Source organism: Dama dama, chromosome 18 (genome assembly GCF_033118175.1).
Source record: "Dama dama isolate Ldn47 chromosome 18, ASM3311817v1, whole genome shotgun sequence".
Taxonomy (NCBI): domain Eukaryota; kingdom Metazoa; phylum Chordata; class Mammalia; order Artiodactyla; family Cervidae; genus Dama; species Dama dama.
The window spans coordinates 5199719-5226650 of record NC_083698.1 but is presented as its reverse complement, the minus strand read 5'-3'; the positions used below and the strand labels follow the sequence as shown (position 1 = coordinate 5226650).

General features: G+C 43.7%; 2 protein-coding genes across 6 annotated transcripts in view; both read right to left on the bottom strand.

The window, feature by feature from the left end:
* Nucleotides 1–9082: 9082 nt before the first annotated feature.
* Nucleotides 9083–14334, bottom strand: FIGNL1 (fidgetin like 1). Of its 2 annotated transcripts, none has more exons than XM_061164820.1 (3): nucleotides 14186–14334; nucleotides 12431–12525; nucleotides 9083–11803 (listed from the first exon to the last, which is right to left on the bottom strand). In XM_061164820.1, exon 3 carries the CDS (start codon nucleotides 11791–11793, stop codon nucleotides 9763–9765), a length of 2031 nt encoding a protein of 676 aa, XP_061020803.1. In that variant the 5' UTR covers nucleotides 11794–11803; nucleotides 12431–12525; nucleotides 14186–14334; the 3' UTR covers nucleotides 9083–9762. The 2 variants fall into 2 exon arrangements, with proteins under 2 accessions (XP_061020803.1, XP_061020804.1); XM_061164821.1 differs by lacking the exon at nucleotides 14186–14334 and adding an exon at nucleotides 13772–14015.
* Nucleotides 14335–24733: 10399 nt separating this feature from the next.
* The window catches only part of DDC (dopa decarboxylase), an 88653-nt gene continuing 86454 nt past the window's right edge, over nucleotides 24734–26932 (bottom strand). For all 4 annotated transcript variants that reach the window (XM_061164824.1, XM_061164825.1, XM_061164826.1 and 1 more), the window contains one exon: nucleotides 24734–25151. In XM_061164824.1, coding sequence (XP_061020807.1) covers nucleotides 25138–25151 — 14 coding nt within the window. In that variant the 3' untranslated portion in view covers nucleotides 24734–25137. The remainder of the gene's footprint in view (nucleotides 25152–26932) is intronic.

Here is a 26932-nt window from a genome sequence, read left to right as displayed (position 1 = left end):
TGTTATTTGTTGTTTTTGTCCCTTGCTGCTTTTAACATTTGTTCTTTGTGTTTGATCTTTGTTAATTTGATTAATATGTGTCTTGAGATATTTCACCTTGGGTTTATCCTGTTTGGGACTCTGGGTTTCTAGGACTTGGGTGGCTATTCCCTTCCTAATATTAGGCAAGTTTTCAACTATTGTCTCCTCAAGTATTTTCTTATGATCTTTCTTTTTGTCTTCTTCTTCTGGGACTCCTATGATTTGAATGTTGGGGTGTTTAACATTGCCCCAGAGGTCTCTGAGTTTGTCCTCATTTTTTAAAATTATTTTTTTTTCCTCTCTGCTTCATTTATTTCCACCATTCTATCTTCCACTCACTTATCCTATCTTCTGCCTCAGTTATTCTACTGTTGGTTCCCTCCGGAGTGCTTTTGATCTCAGTTATTGCATTATTCATTATTGATTGACTCTTTTTTATTTCTTCTAGGTCCTTGTTAAACTTTTCTTGCATCCTCTCAATCCTTGTCTCCAGACTATTTACCTGTAACTCCATTTTGTTTTCAAGATTTTGGATTATTTTTACTACCATTTTTCTGAATTCTTTTTCGGGTAGACTCCCTATCTCCTCCTCTTTTGTTTGGTTTGGTGGGCTTTTATCATATTCCTTTACCTGCTGAATATTTCTCTGCCTTTTCATCTTGTTTAGATTGCTGTGTTTGGGGTGGCCTTCTGTATGCTGTGGTCCCTCTTTATTGTGGAGGTTCCTCCCTGTGGGTGGAGTTGGACGAGTGGCTTGTCAAGGTTTCCTGGTTAGGGAAGCTTGCATTGGTGTTCTGGTGGGTAGAGCTGGATCTCTTCTCTCTGGAGTGCAATGAAATGTCCAGTAGTGAGTTTTGAGGTGTCTGTGGGTTTGGTGTGACTTTTGGCTGCCTGTATTTTAATGCTCAGGTCTATGTTCCTGCATTGCTGGAGAATTTACATGGTATGTCTTGCTCTGAAACTTGTTGGCTCTAGGGTGGAACTTGGTTCAGTGTAGGTACAGAGGCTTTTGGATGAGCTTTTGTTGATTAATGTTCCCTGGAGTCAGGAGTTTTCTGGTGTTCTCAAGTTTTGGATTTAAGCCTCCTGCCTCTGGCTTTCAGTCTTATTCTTACAGTAGCCTCAAGACTTCTCCATCCATACAGCACCGATGATAAAACATCTAGGTTAATGGTGGAAAGATTCTCCACAGTAAGGGACACTCAGAGAGGTTCACAGAATTACATGGAGAAGAGAAGAGGGAGGAGGGAGATAGAGGTGACCAGGAGGAAAAGAAGAGGAATCAAAAGGGGAGAGAGCAGTCTAGCCAGTAATCAATCCCCTATTTGCTCTCCACATTCTGGAACACTCAAAGAGGTTCACAGAGTTACATAGAGAAGAGGAGAGGGAGGAAGGAGATATAGGTGACCAGGAGGAGAAGAGGGGGCGTCAAAAGAATAAAGACCAATCTAGCCAGTGATCAGTTCCCTAAGTGTTCTCCACAGCCTGGAACACCCAAAGAGATTCACAGGGTTAAGTAGAGAAGAGAAGGGGGAGGGAGGAGATAGAGGTGACCTGGGGGAGAAAAAGCAGAGTCAAAAAAGGAGAGAGCAATCAAGCCAGTAACCACACTTCTAAGTAAAAATGGGTACTGAAGATTGGATTCTTAAAGGTACAAAATTGATAACAAATACCAAAAAGCAAAGATTAAAAATCTAGAGTAGAGGTTAGACTCTCAAAAATACAATATTAAAAAAAATCACAAAAATTATAAAAATATATATACACTAAATTTGCTTTAATAATAGCGTCTTTTTTTTTTTTGCAAGATACTAGTAGGTTTTAAAATGAAAATTGAAGGAGTAAAAGAACTTAAAAATAAAAAAAAAACTTAAAAAATGATAATAGTAAAATATATCTAGGAATTTCTCTGGAGCTGTTAATGGCAGTGTGGGGTCAGTTCAGTTTCAGATAGTTCCTTGTTCCAGCTTCTTCTTCTCAAGCTCTGTAGGCCCCTTCCAATGTAGTCAATGCTAACTTTAGGGTTTTAATCTGTTGCACTTGTCACTTCCAAAGCGGTTCCCTCTTGTTTGTTTATTTTGGCTTCCTATGTTTGCAAGTCTCTTCAGGGTCTATTTTCCGCCCTGACACAAGGGGGTGAAGGTGGTCACTTATTTAGGCTCACTTGTTCAGTTGTGTTGCGGGGAGGGAAGAACACTGTAAATAAATATCACTGGCGTGTGTGAGGAGTGTGCGCAGTGTCTGGGCCACAGTGGGTTTGACCCCGCTCACACCAAACTCCAGGTTGCTCTGCAGGGGAACTGTCTAAAGCGGGTCCTGGGTTGAGTGCACTTCCCAGGTCTAAGCCGCTCAGGTTCAGGTTCTCGGGTACTCCACAAAGGCACAGATTCGGTTGGGCCTGCGTTTTGTGCCCTTCCCAGGTCTGAGCACCTCTGGCGACCAGGTGCTTGATGAGCGCACTGTCCCAGGTGGGCGTTGCATCTTATCACCTCCCTGGTCCCAGCCGGTCAGTTTCCTGGGTGTGCAGTGGGAGCGCTGTCTCATGTGTGCCCTGTGTCTCCTCTGGGGAGCTGATCTCTGACTGTGGCCCTCCTGGTGGATGTCAGCCGTCCAGGATCCCAGGAAGACTTGCTTAGCAACTGGGAGTCTGCTCACAGTTTGGTGGAGGATGCCATCTCTGGGGCGGAGATTGCCCCTCGCCTTGCCTGCCTCCCTGCCTCCGGCGGGGGATGGGCTGGTCCGCTGCAGGCTAGCTCTTCTCTGGTATTCGCTCAGCCGTTTGTTCTGTGAGCGGCCCGGCAGTGCCTCAGATTAGAGCTTTTCATGGGAAAGTTCTCTCTCTCGCTTTTTTCTCTCTCTCTGGCTGTCCCACGGTTTGGGTTGCTATCCCACATTAGCTCCCTCAGATTTTCCTCAGGGCATTCAGGCCAGGTCCTTACCCTAAGCAATGCAGCCCGCGCCTCCCTGTTCAGCCCCCGCTTGCTGGTGGCGGACACAAGCATCTGTCTGGGCTACTTCTCCACTGGGAGTTGCAGTTAGGCACATAATCTGTGGGTTTTATTTTTTCCCTCCCAGTTATGTTGCCCTCCGAGATTCCAAAACTCCCCACAGACCCGCCAGTGAGAGGGTTTCCTGGTGTTTGGAAACTTCTCCTCCTTCACGACTCCCTCCCTGGGACAGGTCTCTGTCCCTAACTCTTTTGTCTCTCTTTGTATCTTTTATGTTTTGTCCTACCACCTTTCGAAGACAATAGGCTGCCTTTCTGGGTGCCTGGTGTTCTCCACCAGCGCTCAAGTTGTTTTGTGGTATTTGCTCAGCGTTCAAATGATCTTTCGATGAATTTGTTGGGGAGAAAGTGGTCTCCCTGTCCTACTCCTCCACGATCTTAGGACCGCCCCCTATTGGTAGACTTTTTGATGATGGCCATTCTGTTCAGTGTGAGGTGATGCCTCATTTTCGTTTTCATTTGCATTTCTCTAATAATTAGTGATGGTGAGCATTTTTCATGTGCCTGTCAGCAATCCGTATGTCTTTAAAGAAATGCCTATTTAGATCTTCCAAGGTTTGTTTTTTTTTTTTTTAATTGAGTTGTATAAACTCTTTGTATATTTTGAAGTTTAATTCCTTGTTGATTGATTCATTTGCAAATATTTTCTCCCATTTTATAGGTTGTCCTTTTCTTTTATAGTTTCCTCTGCTATGCAAAAGCTTGTAAGTTTGCTTGGGTCCTATTTATTTTTATTTCTATTTGGGAGACTGAACTAAGAAAACACTGACAAGATTTATGTTAGAGAATGTTTTGCCTATGTTCTCTTCTAGTTTTAGGATGTCGTGTCTTACATTTTTCTTAAAGCCATTTTATTTCTGTGTATGATGTGAGAGTGTGTTCTCACGTCATTGATTTATATGTGACTGTCCAACCTTCCCAGCACCACTTGCTGAAGAGGCTTTTCTTTTGTCCATTGTATATTCTTGTCTCCTTTGACACAGATTAATTGACCATAGGTGTGTGGGTTTATTTCTGGGCTCTCTATTCTGTTCCATTGATCCATATATCTGGTTTTGTGCAATACCAAACTGGATTAAGGTAGAATTAAGAATAAGCTAGAATGAACAACCACATGAAACAATTGAAAAGAAAATGATCCGTCAAAGCAATGAAGGCAGAATCAAGCCAGAAAGAGGAGGATACACAATTATTGAGCAATTGGGCTTTGTAAGCCTGTATTATACCACAGGATTCTCATTCTCCAATAAGATAGGTACAGACTACTCTCATTTCACAACCAAGACTGAACTGTTGGGGGGCTATAGTCCCAACCAGTCAATGACAGACTCAGAGTCTAACAACATGTCCCTCTGGTTCAAGTCCATGCCCTTTACAAGTACTCCACCTTATCAACTGGTTGACATGGAGATAGACTGGATAAGTATTTTGGAAGTGAGAAAATGAATTAGAATTTCAAAAGGATGGCAAAGACAGTAAGTTGGAATAGAATTTCCCAAAGAATACACATCAAAGAACCATAATCAAATGAATAAGAAAAACATTTAAAAATCCCTGATACTAAAAATGCAGATACTCTACCTACCAATATTTTTAAGCATTGATATACAAATGAGTTACATCTGTTGGCAAAATGTGTGTATTTCTACAAAGGAAATGTATCTTTCAATGATATTTAAAAATACAGGTAATGTTTACTTCTCAAAAATAATGGATAAGGACAGTGACACACAAAACACTTGGAAGTAAAGAATTCAATCCAACATTACCATATTCAATCAAGAGAATATTCATAATGTAGAGATACAAAGAAATTTCAAGTCTAAATTTCAGGAAACTTCCTACCCAAATGCCTCAGAAACATACTGCAAATCACAAAAAGCTGAGAGAAAGAATGCTTCTAGTATAACGTAGAAACAACTGCCAAGTGACTCCCTAGCTCAAATTTTCTACAGAAATCCAATGTTATAGTGTTTTTATGTTGAATGGAAAGGGACATAGATAGTAAGAAATATGGTGAAATGCTTAAAGATCTTAAAAGATACAACAAAAAATTAGGACAAAAGATTTAATACCCAAATTATAATAAAAGATATATCTCAAAGGCAAAAATTAAAAGCTGGAGAAATAAAGCTTCTAAAAGAGCATTAAAAATAGCAGGCAGACCAAGAATAAAAATTAAAAGAATATATAAATTGCCTAAATTTAGCTACTAAAAATTTCAAATTTCATTTCTTACATTGTATTGTTCTCAAAACATTAGAACATGAAAGTAATCTCCATGAGAACTGTGTTGTTCACTGGTCTATTTTCAGCATCTAGAACTGCCTGGTATCTGATAGTTTTGTGGGGTTTTTTTTTTTCAGTTTTATTTATTTTTACTTTACAATATTGTATTGGTTTTGCCATACATTGACATGAATCCACCATGGGTCTTTTTGAATGAATGGATGCAAAAGAATGCTAACAAAACCTGCATATCTGTTTAGCTGGTACAGGTAAACAGGCACCTTGATTCAGTGCATGTGGGAATTTTACACAGGGTGTCACTGTTTCAGAGGGCAATTTATAATAGAGCACATGCCAGAAGCCTGAGAAATCCTTAATCCAAGAATTTTACTCAAAAAATGTATATAATTTTTAAAAGATCACTAAGGCATTTAATGGGCAGCGGCTGCGACAGCGCATGAGCGCAGCTGAGAGGAGCTACCCTGCATCAGAGGTAAGGAGCAACCGTGAAGAGAGACCCCACGTCCAAGGTAAGAGAAACCCAAGTAAGGTAGTAGGCACTGAGAGAGGGGATCAGAGGGCAGACACACTAAAACCACAATCACAGAAAACTAGCCAATCTGATCACAGGGTCACAGCCTTGTCTAACTCAATGAAACTAAGCCATGCTGTGTGGGGTCACCTAAGACGGTCAGGTCATGGAGGAGAGGTCTGACAGAATGTGGTCCACTGGAGAAGGGAATGGCAAACCACTTCAGTATTCTTGCCTTGAGAACCCCATGAACAGTATGAAAAGGCAAAAACATAGGACACTGAAAGATGAACTCCCCAGGTTGGTAGGTGCCCAATATGCTACTGGAGATCAGTGGAGAAATAACTCCAGAAAGAATGAAAGGATGGAGCCAAAGCAAAAACAACACCCAGTTGTCAATGTGACTGGTGATGGAAGCAGAGTTCGATGCTGTAAAGAGCAATATTGCATAGGAACCTGGTATGTTAGGTCCATGAATCAAGGCAAACTGGAAGTGGTCAAACAGGAGATGACAGGAATGAACATCAACATTCTAGGGATCAGCAAGCTAAGATGGACTGGAGTGGGTGAATTTAACTCAGATGATCATTGTATCTACTACTTTGGGCAGGAATCCCTTAGAAGAAATGGAGTAGCCATCATAGTCAACAAGAGTCTGAAATGCAGTACTTGGATGCAATCTCAAAAATGACAGAATGATCTGTTCATTTCCAAGGGAAACCATTCAATATCACAGTAATCCAAGTCTATGCTCTGACCAGTAAAGCTGAAGAAGCTGAACAGTTCTATGAAGACCTACAAGACCTTCTAGAACTAACACCCAAAAAAATGTCCTTTTCATTATACGGGACTGGAATGCAAAAGTAGGAAGTCAAGAAACACCTGGAGTAACAGGCAAATTTTGGCCTAGATCTGATAGACAGAGTGCCTGATGAACTATGGATGGAGGTTCTTGACATTGTACAGGAGACAGCAATCAAGATCATCCCCAAGAAAAAAAAAATGCAAAAAAACAAAATGGCTGTCTGAGGAGGCCTTACAAATAGCTGTGAAAAGAAGGGAAGTGAAAAGCAAAGGAAAAAAGTAAAGATATACCCGTTTGAATGCAGAGTTCCAAAGAATAGCAAGGAGAGATAAGAAAGCCTTCCTCAGGGATCAATGCAAAGAAATAGAGGAAAACAATAGAATGGGAAAGACTAGAGATCTCTTCCAGAAAATTAGAGATACCAAAGGAACATTTCATGCAAAGATGGGCACAATAAAGGGCAGAAATGGTAGGGACCTAACAGAAGCAGAAGATATTAAGAAGAGGTGGCAAGAATACACAGAAGAATTGTACAAAAAACATCTTCATGACCCAGATAATGATAGTATGATCACTCACCTAGAGCCAGACATCCTGGAATGTGAAGTCAAGTGGGCCTTAGGAAGTATCACTATGAACAAAGCTAGTGGAGGTGATGGAATTCCAGTTGAGCTATTTCAAATCCTGAAAGATGACGCTGTGAAAGTGCTGCACTCAATATGACAGCAAATTTGGAAAACTCAGCCGTGGCCACAGGACTGGAAAAGGTCAGTTTTCATTCCAATCCCAAAGAAAGGCAATCCAAAGAATGCTCAAATGACCGCACAATTGCACTCATCTCACATGCTAGTAAAGTAATGCTTAAAATACTGCAAGCCAGGCTTCAGCAATACGTGAACCATGAACTTCCAGATGTTCAAGCTGGTTTTAGAAAAGGCAGAGGAACCAGAGATCAAATTGCCAACATCCACTCAATCATCAAAAAAGCAAGAGAGTTCCAGAAAAACATCTCTTTCTGCTTTATTGACTATGCCAAAGCCTTTGACTGTGTGGATCACAATGAACTGTGGAAAATTCTGAAAGAGATGGGAATACCAGACCACCTGACCTGACTCTTCAGAAACCTGTATACAGGTCAGGAAGCAACAGTTAGAACTGGACATGGAACAACAGACCGGTTCTAAATAGGAAAAGGAGCACATCAAGGCTATACATTGTCACCCTGCTTATTTAATTTATATGCAAAGTACATCATGAGAAACGCTGGGCTCGATGAAGCACAAGCTGGAATCAAGATTGCCGGGAGAAATATCAATAATCTCAGATATGCAGATGACACCACCCTTATGGCAGAAAGTGAAGAGAAACTAAAAAGCCTCTTGATGAAAGTGAAAGAGGAGAGTGAAAAAGTTGGCTTAAAGCTCAACATTCAGAAAACTAAGATCATGGCACCCAGTCTCATCACTTCATGGCAAATAGATGGGGAAACAGTGGAAACAGTGGCTGACTTTATTTTTCTGGGCTCCAAAATCACTGCAGATGGTGATTGCAGCCATGAAATTAAAAGACATGACAGCATATTAAAAAGCAGAGACGTTCCTTTGCCAACAAACATCCATCTAATCAAGGCTATGATTTTTCCAGTGGTCATGTATGGATGTGAGAGTTGGACTACAAAGAAAGCTGAGTGCCGAAGAATTGATGCTTTTGAACTATGGTGTTGGAGAAGACTCTTGAGTCCCTTGGACTGCCAGGAGATCCACCTAGTCCATCCTAAAGGAGATCAGTCCTGGGTGTTCATTGGAAGGACTGATGCTGAAGCTGAAACTCCAGTACTTTGGCCACCTGATACGAAGAGCTGACTCATTTGAAAAGACCCTGATGCTGGGCAAGATTGAGGGCAGGAGGAGAAGGGGATGTCAGAGGATGAGATGGTTGGATGGCATCACCGCCTCGATGGAAATGGGTTTGGGTGGACTACGGGACCTGGTGATGGACAGGGAGGCCTGGCATGCTGTGGTTCATGGGGTCACAAAGAGTCGTACACAACTGAGCAACTGGACTGGACTGAACTGAACTGAAGGCATTTAATATATTTTTGTTTACAATAAACAAAGGTGAACCTAATGACCTGATTTAAATGTCCTCCAACAGAGGGCTGACTAAATTATAGGACACCCATCCAACAGGATCCCAGAAACTTACATAAGGGAAGATGTCATAGATGTCAATGTGGAAGATGATGACTCATATACTTTAAAGAAAAAAGCAAACTAACAAACGATAACACAGAGCACAACCCTACTCCTGTATAAAACATCTGGAAGAAGCAACACAAATGTTAACAGTGTGTTCCTCAAAATGGTAAGATAACAGTGATTTTTATTTTCTTTTGTTCACCTCTATTTTGTAATGTTTCTACACAGAATACGTATTATTTAGAAAATGAAGTAGTGTATTTGAAAAACCTAAAAACATTTTTGAATGAGACCAACCCTACAGGCTATAAAGTAGTGTCAAATAAAATATTAATTGCAAACATCACCTACCCCCTGGAAAAACCCATTCTTCCCCTTTCTCTTCTGTGGATGCCTCTGATACTACATTCACCTATTTCTGAACATGTTCAGTCTTGATAAAGGAAGGAAACCATAAGAGGTTACATGCCAGAACAAAGTAAAAACTGGCACTTTTACTATAGCTTTGGTTGAGATCACTAAACAACAGTAAACAACACTCAGTTTCTAATGTAAACCACTATACTAGCCAACACTAAGCATGTGATCCTCACAAGAAACTTTCTTCAATAAAACATGCATGTAAGTCAGATACATCCTCATGCACAAATCACAATTTTTTAAAAGTTTCTGTTTGAGCTTACTATTCATCACAGTATACACCCTGAAAAGACCTCTCAGCAACAAAACAAAAAAAGTGCATTCCTATCTTGTATGTATAGGCTTAAATATCAGGAAACAACTGGAATGAAAATTGAGCTTATATTAATATAGTCTAAGTCAATCAATTGTAAAAGTTAACATATAGTTATTCTATTTTATTTTGAGGTACAGATTCAGAATATACATTTCACAAACAATTCATTAATTTCCTTGCTATAATAAAAAGTGGAAAGACAAGACTACAAAGATGCCATCCTAAGTGTCCCATTTATTTTCCACAACCAAAAGTCCTGTTCCAGTTTTCATAAAGCTCTAAATCTTCCGGAGATACACTAGGTCGCACAGTTTTGAAAGCATTTTCAAAGTCGCTGTAAGTTATTGGGCGAACTTGATCAGGTGTTATGGTGGCAATGTCAGCAGCCTGCAAACTGCGAATAGGACCCAGAGACGCCTCCCGGCACAGCTGAGTCATGTCTGCCCCGGAGAACCCGTCAGAATGCTGCACCACCAGCGCGAGCTCCTCCTCACTGAGGCAGCACTGCTCCTTAGACATCAGATTAACTACTATCTGTTTTCTGGCTGAAGCTTCTGGGAGGGGAATATACAGCCTTTTCACCAGCCTTCTCCGAGCAGCCTCATCAATTTCTTGTGGCCGGTTGGTCGCTCCCACCACTAGAATACGGTCCTCAGAAGATGTGGCTGCCCCATCTAACTGAACTAGAAATTCGGTTTTTATCCTTCTAGAAGATTCATGCTCACCATCTCCACGTTGAGATAACAGGGAATCAATTTCATCAATAAATATCACAGCTGGTTGCTGACATCTTGCTACAGCAAACAATGCACGGACCATTTTCTCCCCCTCACCCACCCACTTGGAAGTCAAGGAGGAAGCAGAGATACTGAAAAATGTTGCCCCAGCCTGACTAGCAATGCACTTGCCAATCAGAGTCTTACCAGTGCCAGGAGGACCAAAGAGCAGAATGCCTTTAGGGGGTCCTCGTAGGCCAGTGAAGATGTCTGGCCGCAACATGGGCCACACAACGATCTCCTTTATCGTGGCCTTGGCAAATTCCACGCCTGCAATATCTTCCCAATTTACCGGAGGTCCCTGATCCATAATCTCATTCATAATAAGTTCAATCATTCTGGGCTCCAAGTTCTTCAGACGCTCGTCCATGGGATGTGCTGGGTCTGCAGCACCTGCACCCTGAGGCTTATACTGCATCCCCCCACCCGGATCTCCCCCATCTTGCTTAGGTAAAGGAGGAACAAACTTTCCAAATATCCCTCGAGATCTACCAGCCCCCAGAGACTTTTTCACTCCGCCATATGAAGACCCTGATGCACGCTGGGGCTGGTGGTACTTTTTCTGCTGATCTACCCATAACTGTTCCTTTGCAGTTTTAAAAGCAGGCAGGCTGCTCTCCCCTCTTTGGCCATTATCTTCTGTTTTACTACAAGCCTTATTCAGTGCTGGGGTGGAAAGTGCATCGCTGGTGCCAGCACCATAAAAAGCTTTTCTGTCCCGTGCATTTTCACAGAAGGAAGGAAAACAAGGCTGATTAGATGAGAACACATTTGGTCCTATGTTGCCTTTGAGAAAGCTGTTATTTTCCTTTTTGACATTCCCAAACAATGGTCTGGCATGGAACTTTGCAGGGGCTGACTCACCAAAAGGCGCTGAGGCTACAGGACACGTCTTAGTGGTGTTAGTGACTAGAGGCAGCTGGGCACTCTGAGGGCACTTCAAAGGACCACCGTGCGGAAACTCTTGAGTCCTGTCAGCACCATGGGCTGAGTTAGTCAACAGGTCGCTCTCCCCAGAACCACCACAAACGCTAAATGTAGGAAGGTCGGAGACAGTGGCCTCTTTGTGGATGACCAGTGATGCATCAGCAGGTGCCAACAGAGAGTCTTTGGATTTCTTGCCAGCACGCATCATCTCTTGCACATTGCTCAGTTTGAACACATTATTTATTGACAATCCAGACTTCCATTTGTCACTGTCCGTTTGCTGAGATCTTGCAAGAGTTAAAATGCTTTCTGCATAGTTATTCAAGCCAGTTTCAACATTGTCAGAATCGATAACTGCAGAATATTTCTCTGCGTATTTCCTGAAGAGTGTAGCAGCACAGACCTGGGAGATATCAGAGTTTGCCCATGCATACTGAATGCGGAGTATCTGTGCTCGGTAGGCATCTGCCTTCTGTCCTGGTGTACACATGCCAGATGTAAGCACAAAGTAATTCTTCTGCCAGTCACTTAGGTGCACAGACCTGGAGCTGGAGTCCTGCATTTTAGAGGCTCTACAACAAAGGTGAAACAAATTCAGTTTAGAAGGAAGCAAAGACATAACACTTTAAACATACTTTTAAAATCTTTGCCCGTCTTAAGGAAGGCACACTGGACTTTTTATTTATAAAGTAAATTTATAAGGAAAGGCTGTTTATAGTGGAAACATCTATTTAACCATAGCTTTCAAACACTCAAGATATAAAAGATTAAAGAGTTAATAATGCTCTGTTATGGCATCACTGACTCGATGGACATGAGTCTGAGTAAACTCCAGGAGTTGGTGATGTAATAGGGAGGCCTGATGCACTGCGATTCATGGGGTCTCAAAGAGTCGGACACGACTGAGCGACTGAACTGAACTGAACTGATGGCTTAAACTGTTTTAGTTATATAACAATTTTCTCTGTGAATAGGAAAAACATTCAAAAGGTTTAGAGGGTGGTGTTAGTGACCAAAGGTGGCTGGGAATTCTGAGGACCAGCCTCTGGAAAGTCTTGGGTCCTGTCAGGGCCCTGGGCTTAGTCAGTTAATAGGTCACTCTTGCCAGAACCACCACAAACATTAAATGCAGGAAGATCAAAGACAGTGGCGGCAACATGGAAAACAGTGGAACTAGAGACAAGTAAAGCAAAACAAACCAAGTCAAGCAGAAGGGTATAAATCTGGTCTCTAAGGACAATCAGAAGAACAATGTCATGCTGGCTTCTTCCTATTGCTGGGCCTTCCGTTTTATCTGTAAAATGAGAGAAATCATTGTGAGAATCAAGTCAAATAATGAATATGAAAATACCTGAAAGTTACTATTAGTCTCTTTACTGCACAAATGCAGATACTGAGGCTGAGAGTTCAGAAACTTAAGCTGAGGTCACACAGCCAGTGAGCAATGGTGCCAGAATTCACACATGAGCAGTTTCACTGCAGTTCATATGCACTTTACCATTGACAAAATGCCCCTTCACAGTGCCACCAAAGGTCACAGATAACAAGCACGCACAATTATCACACACTAAACGTTCCAAGGGTTGGGAACAGGTAGATGAGCACTTAAAACAGGATGCCCCAGAATCTCTCACAATTTCCCAGTTTCACAGGATGCTTTAAAAAGTGAAGCTGTTGTGACGAAACATGAGAATGAGTGGGTAGTAAAATGCTTTATTTTAGATCTTTTTCCCCTCATGTTAGTCTTACATGCCTCCTTACATTAAATTAAAATTATTTTTACAGAACTGTAGATGAATGTGTAGATGAATGTTGGTGGATGTGTAGAATTTACCTGACAATCCACAAGAAAAATGTGTAAGAAAATGTTGAAGCTCCCTAAGGGTACTGCACTAAAGTAAAAACCAAGAACTTTATGTATTTTAAATTTTACCTTCGAAATTACCTGTAAATATAGCTTAATAACCAGCAGGTTATTTTGGTGCAAGAGCCACGCTTAATATAGCTTTCTCCCATGAACGCTAACAAAGAATCAGTCATATTGTAAGTAGCCGTTCATAAACCTCTTTAATATTTTTGAAAAAAATAAACTTAACAGAGAGATCCTAATTTGCTTACAGCTATAAAGTCAAAACTAGAACTGACATCTCGTGACAATTTATCCTTCTTTCCACTATTCCGTTTTACCCTATTTTAATACCATTAATCAATACCAGAAATGAGAAATTGCAAGAGAGGTGACTTGAAATTAGCCTCCAACTAACTAAAAAAAAAAAAAAAGAGAGAGAGAGGTGACTTGGAAATCACTTACAACCCACTTTCTTGTTACCATGAACATCCCATTCCTCTCCCACAGCGTCACACCATCTTATCCTCTGCAGCCCTGGGATTCTTCCAAAGGCTCAGCGTTCTAATCACTGTCCCCAGTACCCTGCTCTTCTTTCCTTTCCACCCTTTCCGATTTCTTCAACATTCACCTCTCAAGCCTTCCTTTTTCCTTCCAACACAATCATTCACCCAAGGACTACGGACACACAAACCAAAGACGGCTTGGCCAGCGCCCCTCAGCTGCACAGCCTGGCCCCGGGGACCACTTCCTAGATCTCTACAACGGTTACTCGGCAGTGATGTCTGGGCTGCAGTCCCATCTTCTGGGTTTTTTCCTGCCTGTTGTAGGATGAGGTGTTGGTCCAGACAGTAGGTGCTTCCCACGTCACCGACCCTGCCCCTGCACCCGGAGGAGCGCCCCCGGGGACCGGTTACCGCGCCGACCGGGCTGCGGACGGCGGAGCCTGCGGCGCTCACAGGGAGGGACCGCCCACTGCCCGCCGGCCCCGGCCCCAGGCCTCGCCCCGCCTCTCCCCGCGGAGACTCCGGAGAGCACCGCCCGCCCGGCTCCCGGGACACCGCCTCCCCAGAGGCCGGCTCCGGACCCACCGCTGCCGGAGCCTTACCAGCCGCGACACCACACTCCCGGGTCGGCCTGCCCGCACGTGAAGCCACTCGCTCTTCAGCCTTCCCGGCCCCGCGCCCCACCGCGGCCTAGCCTCCCAAGCCCGCCGACCCGAGGCTTCCGAAAAGCGCGCGGCCCGTGTGCGCCTGCGTACTGCTACCGGTTCGGCCCCCTGCGTGCGTGCGTGCATCCCGGCGTGCGTGTGTCTGTGAGACCTTAGCGCGGGCGGGGAAGCGCTGTAGGCTTCCGGGGGCGGGGTCTGAGCTCCCAGCCCCGCCCCCGCTCCGCCCGCGTGTCTCGGTCTCCAAGCTCTGGCCGGCTCTCCTGGTGAGTTGGTTTGGTTGTTTCTCTTGGGAAGGGGCCTCCCTCTCGCACATTTTTAGACTCAATCTGGGAGTTAGAATCCGCATCTCAGATCCCCCCGTCACTCAGCCAGCGTGTCCTTTTCTTCCTTGAGCCCTGGAGGACTTGCTCCTGGAAGACTGGGAAGCATGCCCTTCTTCCCAAGGAGTGTCCTGGCGCAGGAAAAGGAACGGAATACCCCTCACAGCCGCCTCTGGGTATTAGGTTGGTGCAAAAGTAATTATGGTTTCAGAGCTTGAATTTTAAATCATTATAACTAGGTTCAAACATATCGTGATTAATCAAAATAGGAGCCATTACAATCAACACATTCTTGCCAACAAGAAATAAGTTTGTTTAATCCCGTAGCATAAAAATCTGTACTTCAGGTTTCAACAGACTCTTGGAAAGCATTTCTGTGTCCTGCTGCTTGTGGAAGCATTGCCCCTGCAAAAAATTGTTGAGATACTTGAAGAAGTGGTATTTGGTCGGGGAGAGGTCAGGTGAATATGGTTGATGAGGCAAAACTTCATAGCCCAACTTGTTTAACTTTTGAAGTGTTGGTTGTGGTAGGGCATTGTTGTGGTGAAGAATTGGGGCCTTTCTGTTGACCAATGCTGGCTGCAGTTTTGTAGTTTTGGGTGTATCTCACTGATTTGCTGAGCATACTTCTCAGAGATGTGATGTTTTCACTGGGATTCAGGAAGTTGTAGTGGGTCAGATGGGTAGCAGACCACAAAACAGTGACCCTGACCCCCTTTTTGGGTCAAGTTTGGCTTTTGGAAGTGCTATGGAGCTTTTTCTAGGTCCAACCACTGAACTGGTTGTCATTATAAAGTCCAGTTTTCATCACACATCACAATCTGATTGAGAAATGGTCCGTTGTTGTTGAATAAACTAAGAGAAGATGACATTTCAAAACGACGATTTCTTTTTATTTGTGGTCAGCTCATGAGGTACCCACTTACCAAACTTTTCTACCTTTCCAACTTGCTTCAGATGCCGAATGACCATAGGATGGTCGACGTTGAGTTCTTGGGCACCTCCTCATATAGTTGTAAGAGGATCAGCTTCGATGATGCTAGCAGTTTGTCATTGTCAGCCTCTGATCAGCTTTTATGATGGCTCTCAGTTGGTCATTGTCAACTTCTGATGGCATGCCACTGCGTTTCTCATCTTCAAGGCTCTCGTCTCCTTTGCAAAACTTCTTGAACCACCGCTGCATTGTACATTTGTTAGCAGTTCCTGGGCCAAATGCATTGTCGATGTTGCAAGTTGTCTCTGCTGCTTTCTGGACCATTTTGAACTCAAATAAGAAAATCACTCAAATTTGTTTTTTGTCTAGCATCATTTCCATAGTCTAAAATACATATAAAGTAAGCAGCAAGTAATCATTCATTTTCCAAAAACATGAAGCAAGAAATGAGCATTAAAATGATATATAACATAACCGCATTTAAGAATGTATTCCAGTATCAAATGGCAAAGTTCAATGAAGCAAAAACCACACTTTTGCACCAACTTAATAGTTCATGCCATGAGTCACCTGGGAAGTGTGGAGTCTGATGGCGTGACCTGAGGGGGTCACAAAGGGCCATCTTCCCACCTTCTCATCCTGCCATCATCCTACCCGGGTTTATCACCTCAGTGTCCCAAAGGCACGCCTATAACCCAGGAACCTGCTCACGTATTCTGGTTTAAAGCAAGAAGGGGCCAGACTGGGGAAGAACCTGCCCTCCTGAGTATTTCTCTCAGAGAGAAAAGAGGAGACACTCCTTGGAAAGCCACAGTGACTCCTCCTCTCCTGCCTCCCTGGTCCTGTGGGTACTGCTTCCCCAGAAAGTGGGTGCCTGGCACTAGGGATGGAGAAAATGACTGTCCAGTTCTCGGAGCAACTAACAGCACATGACATTGAAATGCAAGACCTAAAGAAGTGTGAGATGGAACACTTTTAGGACGTTTCTTTTAAAAATTTTTTAAAGTGGGCATAAAATAAAAGGGCATGATTGGACAATACCTTTTAAAAATAAACAAGGGAAAAGGGTAGCTCACAATTCATCTCTTGGATTAGATAGTAACAAAAGGACTTTTTATCCTAATTCTTCATAATATACTAAATAATTTACTAATTATTATAATTACCCAGACTAAAAGGAAAATGAAAAACATTACCTCAAGACCAGTTTACTAGCTTTGTATAGTAGCTGTTTTTCTACTTGTATATTTAGAAATCATATCAATACTACATATTTGGATAATAGCAATTTTCAGTGATTTTCATCACCAAAGTTTTACTGATAGCATTTTGTAGAGTTTGTATTATATAAACCACCATCTTAGCCTCCTAAGAGTATTGTTCATGTGTGTGAGTGTGTGCTAAGTCACTTCAGTTGTATCTGATCTTTACAACCTTATGGATTGTAGCCTGCCAGGCTCCTCTGTCTATGGGATTTCCCAGGCAAGAATACTGGAGTGGATTGCCATGCCCTCCTCCAGGGCATCTTCCAGGCCCAGGACTGAACTTGCGTTTCTTGCGTCTCCTGCATTGGCAGGCGAGTTCTTTACCACTAGTGCCACCTGGGAAGCCCATTGTTCACATATTAAAATTTCTCCAAGTGACACTAGCATCGCCACTTTACTTTTGCACATTTGACAGAAAAGCATTTCCCAATCCAGCAGTTTTTTCTTCCTGCATAGTTGGCAAAAATCTAACTCAATTCCATGCCTTGTCTGAATTTCAACCTCTCCCTTATCTATAAAACAAGAATAAGCATCTCTAACCCAAGATACTATTATAAGAGCTATGGTTAATAGGAGCTCTAATACTTAAATTATCAAAGCAGAAGCTGGCACGTTGCAGACATTCAGCAGTTGTGATGCTGTGTTATATTTAATGCTACTACTAGTGTTATTAATGATATTTGGGGGATTCAAGCCCTAATCTATAGCAAGACCTTTTCTGTCACAAATGGGGTATTTTAGAATACCGTCCTAATACTTTAGCATAATTTGTAAGAGTGTAGTGCTTGAGCTAGGCAGGTCTTCCACTTTCCTTCTGAGACCATATGCTATTTTTTGTTGTTGTTGTTTTCTGCTTAGTAAAAAATTTTAAACCCAGAAGGGAAGAAGTTTTCACTTACAGTGAACAGAATGCAAGTTCTTGGTGTGAGGGATTCTGGGAGCTGGCCTCTCATTTCCATATTCATGAATATTATAAGCATGATCTCCAACAAATGCCAACGCACACTTCAGTAATCTCATTTGTTTTTAAGCAGAGGGAAAATATGGCCTCAAATAATGTGCATCTTCGTCTGCCAGGAGAGTCACTTTAATGTTAAAAGTGGTGGGTTTGTAGGTCCAGGGAAATGGATGCGGTGCAAGGGATATGGAAGCAAATGGAACAAGAGTCAATTCCTTTTGGGTGGGATTCCTGATTGTGGCTGGACCCTGACCAATTTCCCACCTTTCACCTCCTTAACTTGGCATTAAGGAAGAAGGCAGAGTGAAAATCGGGGATGGAGGGGATGGGTCCCTGCCCCTGTCAGAGGAGTAAAGGCTGTGTGGACCTGGGGTGAATGAGATGTGCAATTTCAGTAACAGGTTTGCCCTAGCTCACTGGATGATCCGGGAAGGCTCTGACAGGCTCCCTGGCATCAGCATCATGAATGGAGCTGGTGAGTAGGGAGATGGGCCGCCCCTGAAATGAGTAGACAGAGCAGGAAGGGAATGACCCACTTCTATTGTTTTCCTCCTGAATCTACTGCCAACATGAGTCCATACCTCTGGCACTTCCAGTTTAATACCATATGTTGTGAGTTGAATTGTATCCCCCCCCCCAAAAAAAAACATACATCCAGTATCTGTGAATGTCACCTTATTTGGAAATAAGGTCTTTGCAGATGTAATTGAGTTAACCTGAGGTCATACAGGATTGAGATCCAGTGTAACCGATGCTTCTATAGAGAAGAAGAGAGACAGAGAGACGACAACCACCTGAAGATGGGGCAGAAGTATGAGGTGTGAAGCCGCAAGCCAGAGAACCCCTGGACTGCCAGGGGCTGGGACGGACAAGGAAGGCTCCTCCCCGGAGGCTTTGGAGGGAGCGTGGCCTGCCTGACCTCTCCACCTCTGGATCCTGGCCTCCAGAACTCCGAGAGAGTCAATTTCTTCTCTTTTAAGCAGCCCTAGGAAGCTAACACACGGTATTCCTATGCCAGAGGGGCTGGTGCTAAGTGGTGGAGGCAGAGTTCAGATCCTGGCTCCAGTACTCATGATCTACCTCCAAGGACTGTGGCGGGTAAATGGAGCTGACCTCTGAAGGGCATCGAGGCCAGAGCTGACCCCCAGAGCACAGTGCCCAAGTGCTAGGCATGGTTATGGGCAAGTCTTTGCTGGACATGGGTTGCACAGATTAGAGCTGCTCACAGAAAAAAATAACCCATGCTGTTGGTGGTGTTTCTACTTTGTAATTTAGCTGGATTCTCTTATTTTCATAGACTGTTGGAATCTCAGACACAGAAGAGAGATTAAAGGCCATGTACTGTAGTTTTCAGTCTCTTGGAGGTGTTTCCCCCACCTTTTCTCAGCTGTTGATTTTCCTGTCTCCAGCCAGCACCCACCGAGGTGGAGAATTTACTGCCCTGTGAGAAATCGCTGATAAGAAATTGCTGCCAAGTTGACTTTTCACGTTGAAAATAACTCTCCCTCTGTGTCCCTTGCTCTTTGAGGCACAAAGACTCTTCATGTCAGAGTGAGGGTAACATTTGAAGACAGTTACCAAGTAAGGCCTCTCTGTGTCTTTCCCAATAAAATATTCTTCCATTGTAACACTCCTCATGTGACTTGGCTCCTCTCAAATGCCTGGGGATATCGCTGAAACTTGTCCACTGTTCAACCGTGCTGAATAGAAATGCGGAGACAGAGTTTTGGGTGAAGCAGAAAAGAATAGCTTTATTGTTTTGCCAGGCAGAGGGGGCCATGGGAGGCTAATGCCCTTAAAATTACGTGTCCTGCCCTGGACGGGGTGATGAGGAGTTGCACAGTGTTCAAGCACAGGGCATGACCAATGTGTGGGCGTTCTTCTGGTGGGCTGGTGGGCTGGTGGTGAGGTGGCTAGGGGTCGCGTCGTCAGCCTTCTGGCTCCTTCTGGTCCGGGTTCCATGTGCTTCTGAGCAGCACACAGTTAACTTCCCTCACCTGCTGGGGGTCTCAGCCTCTGCAGAAGAGCTCAAAGGACATGGCTCAGAGTATTAGCTATAGTCCTTGAGGAGGAACCAAAGTCCTTGACTTTGTTTATTGGCTAACCTATTATCATTTTGTCTTGCTTGACTGTTTTCCTTTCTATATGTTTTCACTTCTCTGAATAAATTTACTCTTAGACTAAAGTTTTCTACAGACAAAAGGCCGGCAGAAGACGTGTGTGGGGGTCTACTCTGGGAAGGCCTCATAGCGTCCTGCTTGGTTACAGAGATATCACCATCTCTTACCAATGGCAGGGTCTGGATTTGACTTCAACATTCTGGACATTTTTGGAGTCTTCTGTATGTGGGATGTATATGTATAGTCTTCTGCATATGTCATGGGTCTTCTCTATATGAACCCATTGCTCTTTTTCTTCCTCCTTTCTTCTTTCCTCAACCATGCATTTTGCATCTCTACCTGTGGAATCACACTCAACTTTCTCCAAAATGATAGTTCCAAATTTATCCAATTCATACAAGCATCTTACTCTCACAGAACTTTCTTATTTTTTCTACTACTTATGACAAGTGTAGGTGATGGCAGGTGACACACGAATACTGAAGAAATAAGGATCGATTTCAAACACAGTTTAAAAAAAAGCAAAACATGTTCTTATATATTTGGAGATTTCCATGATCGAGAAAAGCAATGAAACAATCCTTAGATCAGAAAGCCATTAGGCAAGCTCCATTCCTTTCCTCAAATACAGGCCTTCTGAATAAAAGACCAGCAGTGTTTGTTGCTAACCTGGACTCTCAGGTTAAGGGGCATAGGTGTGAAGTCAATGGATGGTTGGAACCTGCTTCTTCTGGGGTCTTCCTCCTTCTGTTTCCCTTGGGATAATCAGCCCACCTCTTCTTTGTTTTCAATTTATTATTTTTTAATTTAATTTTTATCTTCTATTGAAGCAACCCACTCCGGTACTCACGCTTAGAAAATTCCATGGACAGAGGAGCCTGACAAGCTACTGTCCAAAGGGCTGCAAAGAGTCAGACGCAACAGCACGAGCACACAGACAGTTGATTTACAATCTTGTGTTAGTTCCAGATAACATCAAAATGATTCTGATATATATATTCTTTTCCAGGTTCTTTTCCCATATAGATTATTACGGTCCCCTGTTTTAATGGGCTTCCCAGATGTCACAGTGCTAAAGAATCTGCCCGCAATGCGGGAGACCTGGGTTTGATCCCTGGGTTGGGAAGATCACCTGGAGAAACGAATGGCTTCCCACTCTAGTGTTCTTGCCTGGAGAATTCCATGGACAGAGCAGCCTGGTGGGCTACAGTCCATGGGGTCACGAAGAGTCAGACACAAATGAGCTACTGAGCACGCACACACAGGCTGTATAATAGGCCTTATGTTTATCTGTTTTATATGTGGTAGTGTGTATATTTTAATCCCAAACTCCCAGTTTATCCCTCTCCCTTCCTTTCCCATTTGTTAACCATAAGTTTGTTTTCTGTGTCTGAATCTGTTTCTGTTTGTAAATAAGTTCACCTGTATCATCTTTTTGAATTCCACATGTAAGTGATATCATATGACACTTGTCTTTCTCTTTCTGACTTACTTCACTTAGTATGATCACTTTTAGGTCCATTTATGTTGTTGCTAATGTCATTATTTCATTCTTTTATAGAGCTGAATAATATTCTTGCTTCTTTTCTTGGCATTTCTACAAATTCCTCCTGCATCAGGCATGGAGTCAGCGCGAATGAGATTCTCTGTTGTCAGGAAATTTGGCTGCTTTCTGCATTTTAGGGAGGAGGTATATTATTCCAGAAGGTATTTTAGATCTGATATAATAAGAGTTATGTATTAGGTCTACGTTTCTGCATTTTAGGGAGTAGGTATATGATTCCAGAAGGTATCTTAGGTCTGATATAATAAGAGTTATGTATTAGGTCTACGTCCCTGGCTCCTGACAGAGCTCCTAAATCCTCTGGATTCTGTGGGTGACAGGAATCTCTTTTGTTCTAGGGAGGCTACTCTTGGCAGGTGCATAGACAGAGTGAAGATGGAGGGGGTCACCATAGTGAGAGGGTGGAAATATTCAGCACCACCCCATCCCCACCTCCAATGGAGGAGGGGGACTGGAGACTTGGGTTAATCACAATGGCCAGTGATTTAATCCACCAGTGATGTCCTGGAATCTCCATGAAAACTAATCAATAGGATTTTGAGCACTTTCAGATTGGTGATGGCATCACTGACTCGATGGACATGAGTTTGAGCATGCTCTGGGAGTTGGAGATGGGCAGGGAAGCCTGGCGTGCTGCAGTCTGTGGGGTCGCAAGGAGTCAGACAGGACTGAGCAGCTGAACTGACCAGCTGACTGAGCACATCAGGCTGCTTGGAGAGCCAAGCCCTTGAGGGAGTGGGGGTGGGGGTGGAAGACCCCCCACTCCCTCCCCCTGCCCACCCTATGTCTCTCTTCTATCTGGTTGTTCCTGAGTTGTATCCTTCATGTTAAACTTGTAGATGCAAAAAAGTAACTTCCTGAGTTCTGTAAACTGTTCTGGCCAATAGTGAATCTTGACATGAGAGTGATGGGAACCCCAATATATAGCAGGTCAGGCAGGAGGACAGGGGGCCCAGGGCTGGTAGTGAGGTGAGGGTATTTGAGGGACTGAGCCCTTTACATGTGGGGTTGGATGCTAACTCCAGGCAGGGGCTGTCAGACAGGTGGAAAACACTCCATGTTTTTGGTGCCAGGAGGAAAACCCTTTCTTCATTTGTGGTCAGCAGTGTTATAAGAAAAAACAGATTTCTTGGCATCAAGATGTTAGGTGTGTCCAGATGGATCTGGGATTTTCTCAGTGCTAACTGGAGGTGCCTGTTATCGGGAGATGCTAGCTGGTCCCAGGGCCAGCGGTGATCTGTGCGCTGCATCCTGACTCTGGGTTGGTTATGAAGATCCTGCGCAGATGGGTTAGGTTGCACAGTGCAGACCTTCAGAAACTTCCCCACACTGGGCTGTTTGGGGATTGTCTGGCTAGAGTCAGGGTCCAGGACTCTACCCTGGGAGGCGAAGATGGGCTCTTCCCAGAAGGGACTGAAAGCTCCTCACTGCCAGTTATCTTGAGAAATGCCTTATCTGGGGAAGAGACAGCACACTTGGAATTGAATGGCTAAGAGTGTGAGTGGTCCGTATTCCAGACCTCATGCAGAAAAGTCACCAGACCACTTTCTCATCTGTAAAATGGGAATAATAGTGGATCACTTTAAAATAAGTATTAAATAAGTTAATATTAAAATATTTACAACATAGAGAACATGCCATGTGGATGTGTGTTAAATAAACTGGGAGGAAGTATGTCCTTCTGTCCCTAGGCTGGGTAATTTGGGGTTTGATCACTGAGCTCTGGAGATGCCTAGAGAGGTCAGGGGTGGGGGGAACTGCCACGAGTTAGCTAGAAATGAGCCAGAAGTGGGCAAGCTGCAGTCTCTCCTGGGTCTACACTCCAGCTGAGGTCTGAGATTCCCCGATACAGAGATCCCCGGTCAGTGGGGACCTCTTCCTTCATCCACCAGCTTCCTGCTCCCTCTCTGTCGATGTCACCCAGCAGCATCTCTGCTGTCACCTGCTGCCCTGCCTCCTGCCTCAAACACAAATCTGAGTCATCTTTCCAAAGCGCATTTGTGGATCGGCTGGGTGGGACCGCTCCCAAAGGCTGAGGGCTGCGGCTGCGTGGGTGACTCAGGCCCCACGTAGGGGGCCCTGCAGCAATCTTAACTCCAGAGCACACTCGGGGGCAGACAACCTCACTGTACAAGGCAGGCACCTTGGCCTCCACACTGTGATCTGAGCACAGATCACCACCCTCTGCAGCTCCTAATATCATGGTACCAGTGGGTCCCAGTGGCCCATCCCCATGCTGTGATGGAGGCCAGGTCTGTCCACTGATGGGCAGAAAACAAATGACCTGACCAAATGAGATAGGGACCACATGGCATCTGACGTACTTCCAGATTTCAAAAAAACAGATAATTCAATTACATGCACGTAGATCACAGACATCTTTAAAATTCAAATAGCCCTAATAATAATTCAAGGTCCCATTCTGAGAGTGTTTTTGACAATTCTGTAGCCTCCAAAGAATAAAAACTAGTCTTGGAATCAAAATATATGTGTTTCTAAGAACAAAAATAGTTTCAAATAAAGATCAGTTATTTGGACAAAAACTGCATCATCCTGATACTTATGTATAAAGAGAATCTTCAGGTGTCTATTGGTCATGATACCACAGGGCAGGTGGACTAATCAGATGAGGAGACCAAGGCCCCAGAAGTCTTTCTCCCACACCAGCAGAATTTGGTCTCTGGCTGTGTCTTGATTCTAAACTTACTGATATTTCTTTAGAAGTTGAAGTCATTTCCAGATAAAACTCACATGTTGCTCTTACATCTAGAAGTGACTGACACATACTGCATGCATATGTGCTCAGTTCCTGTAGTCACGCCCGACTCTTTGAGACCCTACGGACCATAGCCTGCCAGGCTCCTCTGTCCAGGGGATTCTCCAGGCAAGAATACTGGAGTGGGTTGCCATGCCCTCCTCCAGGGAATCTTTCCGACCCAGGGGATCAAACCTGCGTCTCCAGTGTCTCCTGCATCTCCTGCATTGGCAGGCAGGTTCTTTACCACCAACACTACCAGGGAAGCCCATCAGATATATACTAGGCACTACCTAAATGCTTGTTGACTGAATGTCATTTAAAAATACCCAGGAACATCATATCTTTAGCTGTTTGGAAAGGATAAGTCCACATTATACCAATCGATTTTCAATGGTACAGAACAGGATGCTCACCAGACACAATACTCATAACACTTCACATTGTTTATTGAGCATTAAGCCACATGACAGAACAATTTAAATACCACAGGAATAAATCCCATAATCATAGATCGCCCTGGACGATATTTCAATAAGGCTTTACCCCCACTGACAACTTCAAAGGCATAGAAACATATGATTTTTTAATCAACAGAAGTCATAGCCAAATAATGAAGAAAAGCTATATTCACTGAGATTAACTTGTAGCAAATACTATTTCTTCATTGATGAGTGGCTGAAAAGGTGCAATCATGGGATTCTTTCTGGATAACTCTGGGGAAAGATTGGAGGCGGGAGGAATAGGGGATGACAGAGGATGAGATGGTTGGATGGCATCACCAGCTTGATGGACATGAGTTTGAGTAAACTCTGGGAGTTGGTGATGGACAGTGAAGCCTGGCGTGCTGCAATTCATGGGGTCACAAAGAGCCCTGAACTGAATTGGAGAAGAAGCACGTGCCACATATAGGCTGGGTTCCGAGGAGCTGGGCTGATACATAGTTTCCTCTCATCCCAGTCTTCAGATAATTTCAATTTTTGATCTCTACAGGGGAAAAAAAAGAACAGGAACATATGGCTATATTTTAAAAATGTGAAAGTCAGAATTTTGTATACTCCTCCTTGGAACACAGAGAAGGAATATACTTTTCCATCTGTGAAATAGAAAAGAGTTTGAACTGGAAGAAATGAGCTTTTATTGCCAATCTGGCTTCTCTATGATTGTTGTTGTTTTGTTGCAAAGTTATGTCTGACTCTTTTGCAACCCCATGAACTGTAGCCCACCAGGTTTCTCTGTCCATTGGATTTCCCAGGCAAGAATACTGGAGTGGGTTGCCATTTCCTTCTCCAGGGATCTTCCCAACCCAGGGATTGAACCCAAGTCTCCTGTGTGTCCTGCACTGACAGGCGGATTTTTTACCACTGAGTCACCTGGGAAGCCCCTTCTCTATGACACATGTTATTAATGTCAACTAGAATCTTGGCCCTATTTCCTACCTTATGTAAAACAGGGATAGTTCCTTCTTTCCTACAGAACTGTGACCATTGCATTTGTTATAATTTACATAAGCACAAGGGGCTTCCTCTGTGACTCAGTGGTAAAGAATCTGCCTGCCAATGCAGGAGACAGGGGGTTGATCCCTGGGTTGCGAAGATCCCCTGGAGGAGGGCATGGCAACCCACTCCAGTATTCTTGCCTGGAGAATCCCATGGACAGAGGAACATGATGCACTGCAGTCCATGGGGATCACAAAAAAGTCAGACCAACTGAGCACATTAACATAAGCACAAGTAAAACCAAAGTATTAAGATTTTCATCACTCTAACTAATCTGACTAAAACATATATGCATTGTGATTTACTATTGTATCCTCCATTTTAAAAAATTTTCCTTTTTGTTACCTTTGGAATTGGTGGCAAGTATAGTGAAGGACAGAGAAGCCTGGTGTGCCGCAGTCCAGGGGGTCACAGAGCTGGACATGATTTAGTGACTGAACAACAAATAATGACTCCACATGGGCTTCCCAGGTGGTGCTAGTGGTAAAGACTCCTGCCTATGCAAGAGACATGAGACCTGGGTTCAATCTCTGGAGGAAAGATCCCCTGGAGGAGGGCATGGGAACCCACTCCAGCATTCTTGCCTGGAGAATCCCCATGGACAGAGGAGCCTGGTGGCTACAGTCCATGAGGTCACAAACAGACACGACTGAAACGATGTAGCATGCACACATGCATAATTACTCCAGAGTAATTGTTACTTCTGTCAGAGACCTGCCTTTGTTTCAGATGAGTTTTCTGAGCTACAGTCTCCTGTGTTGTTCCAGGCATAGGGGAGTTAAGACATGATAAGATACACAAACATAGAGTCGCAGAAATGTTACTCTAGAGTGTTTGCCTGTGTGGTTTTGTTTTGAATTTATCTTATCCCCCCCCCCCCCACACACACACCCACCACACACAGAGATGCTTATTGTGGAGCAGTGGAATAATCTGGAACTATAGGCCTCTTTCCAACACCTTCCCAAGATGTTTAAGCTCTAACTGGGGTGTTGCTCCCTGAAGGGTGATCCCTCAGCTTATGCGCAGCAGACCTTTAGGAAAGGGGTTTGCTGAGCCAGGAAAAGGACCTGATATTTCAGGACATGCCCTGAAAGAGGCGTGCCTCTGACCTCATGGACCAGAAGCCTGGGATGGACCTCTCACGTAAATTCAATGCAATATTTAACTTCCAATTTTTTGAGGACTACACAGCAGTCCCCAACCTTTTCAGCACTGGGGACTGGTTTTGTCAAGGATAATTTTTCCATGAACCATTTGTGGGGGGAT

What these genes read in the sequence shown, in the direction of transcription:
- FIGNL1 (XM_061164820.1), bottom strand. Translation starts at nt 11,793, where the DNA reads ATGCAGGACTCCAGCTCCAGGTCTGTGCACCTAAGTGACTGGCAGAAG.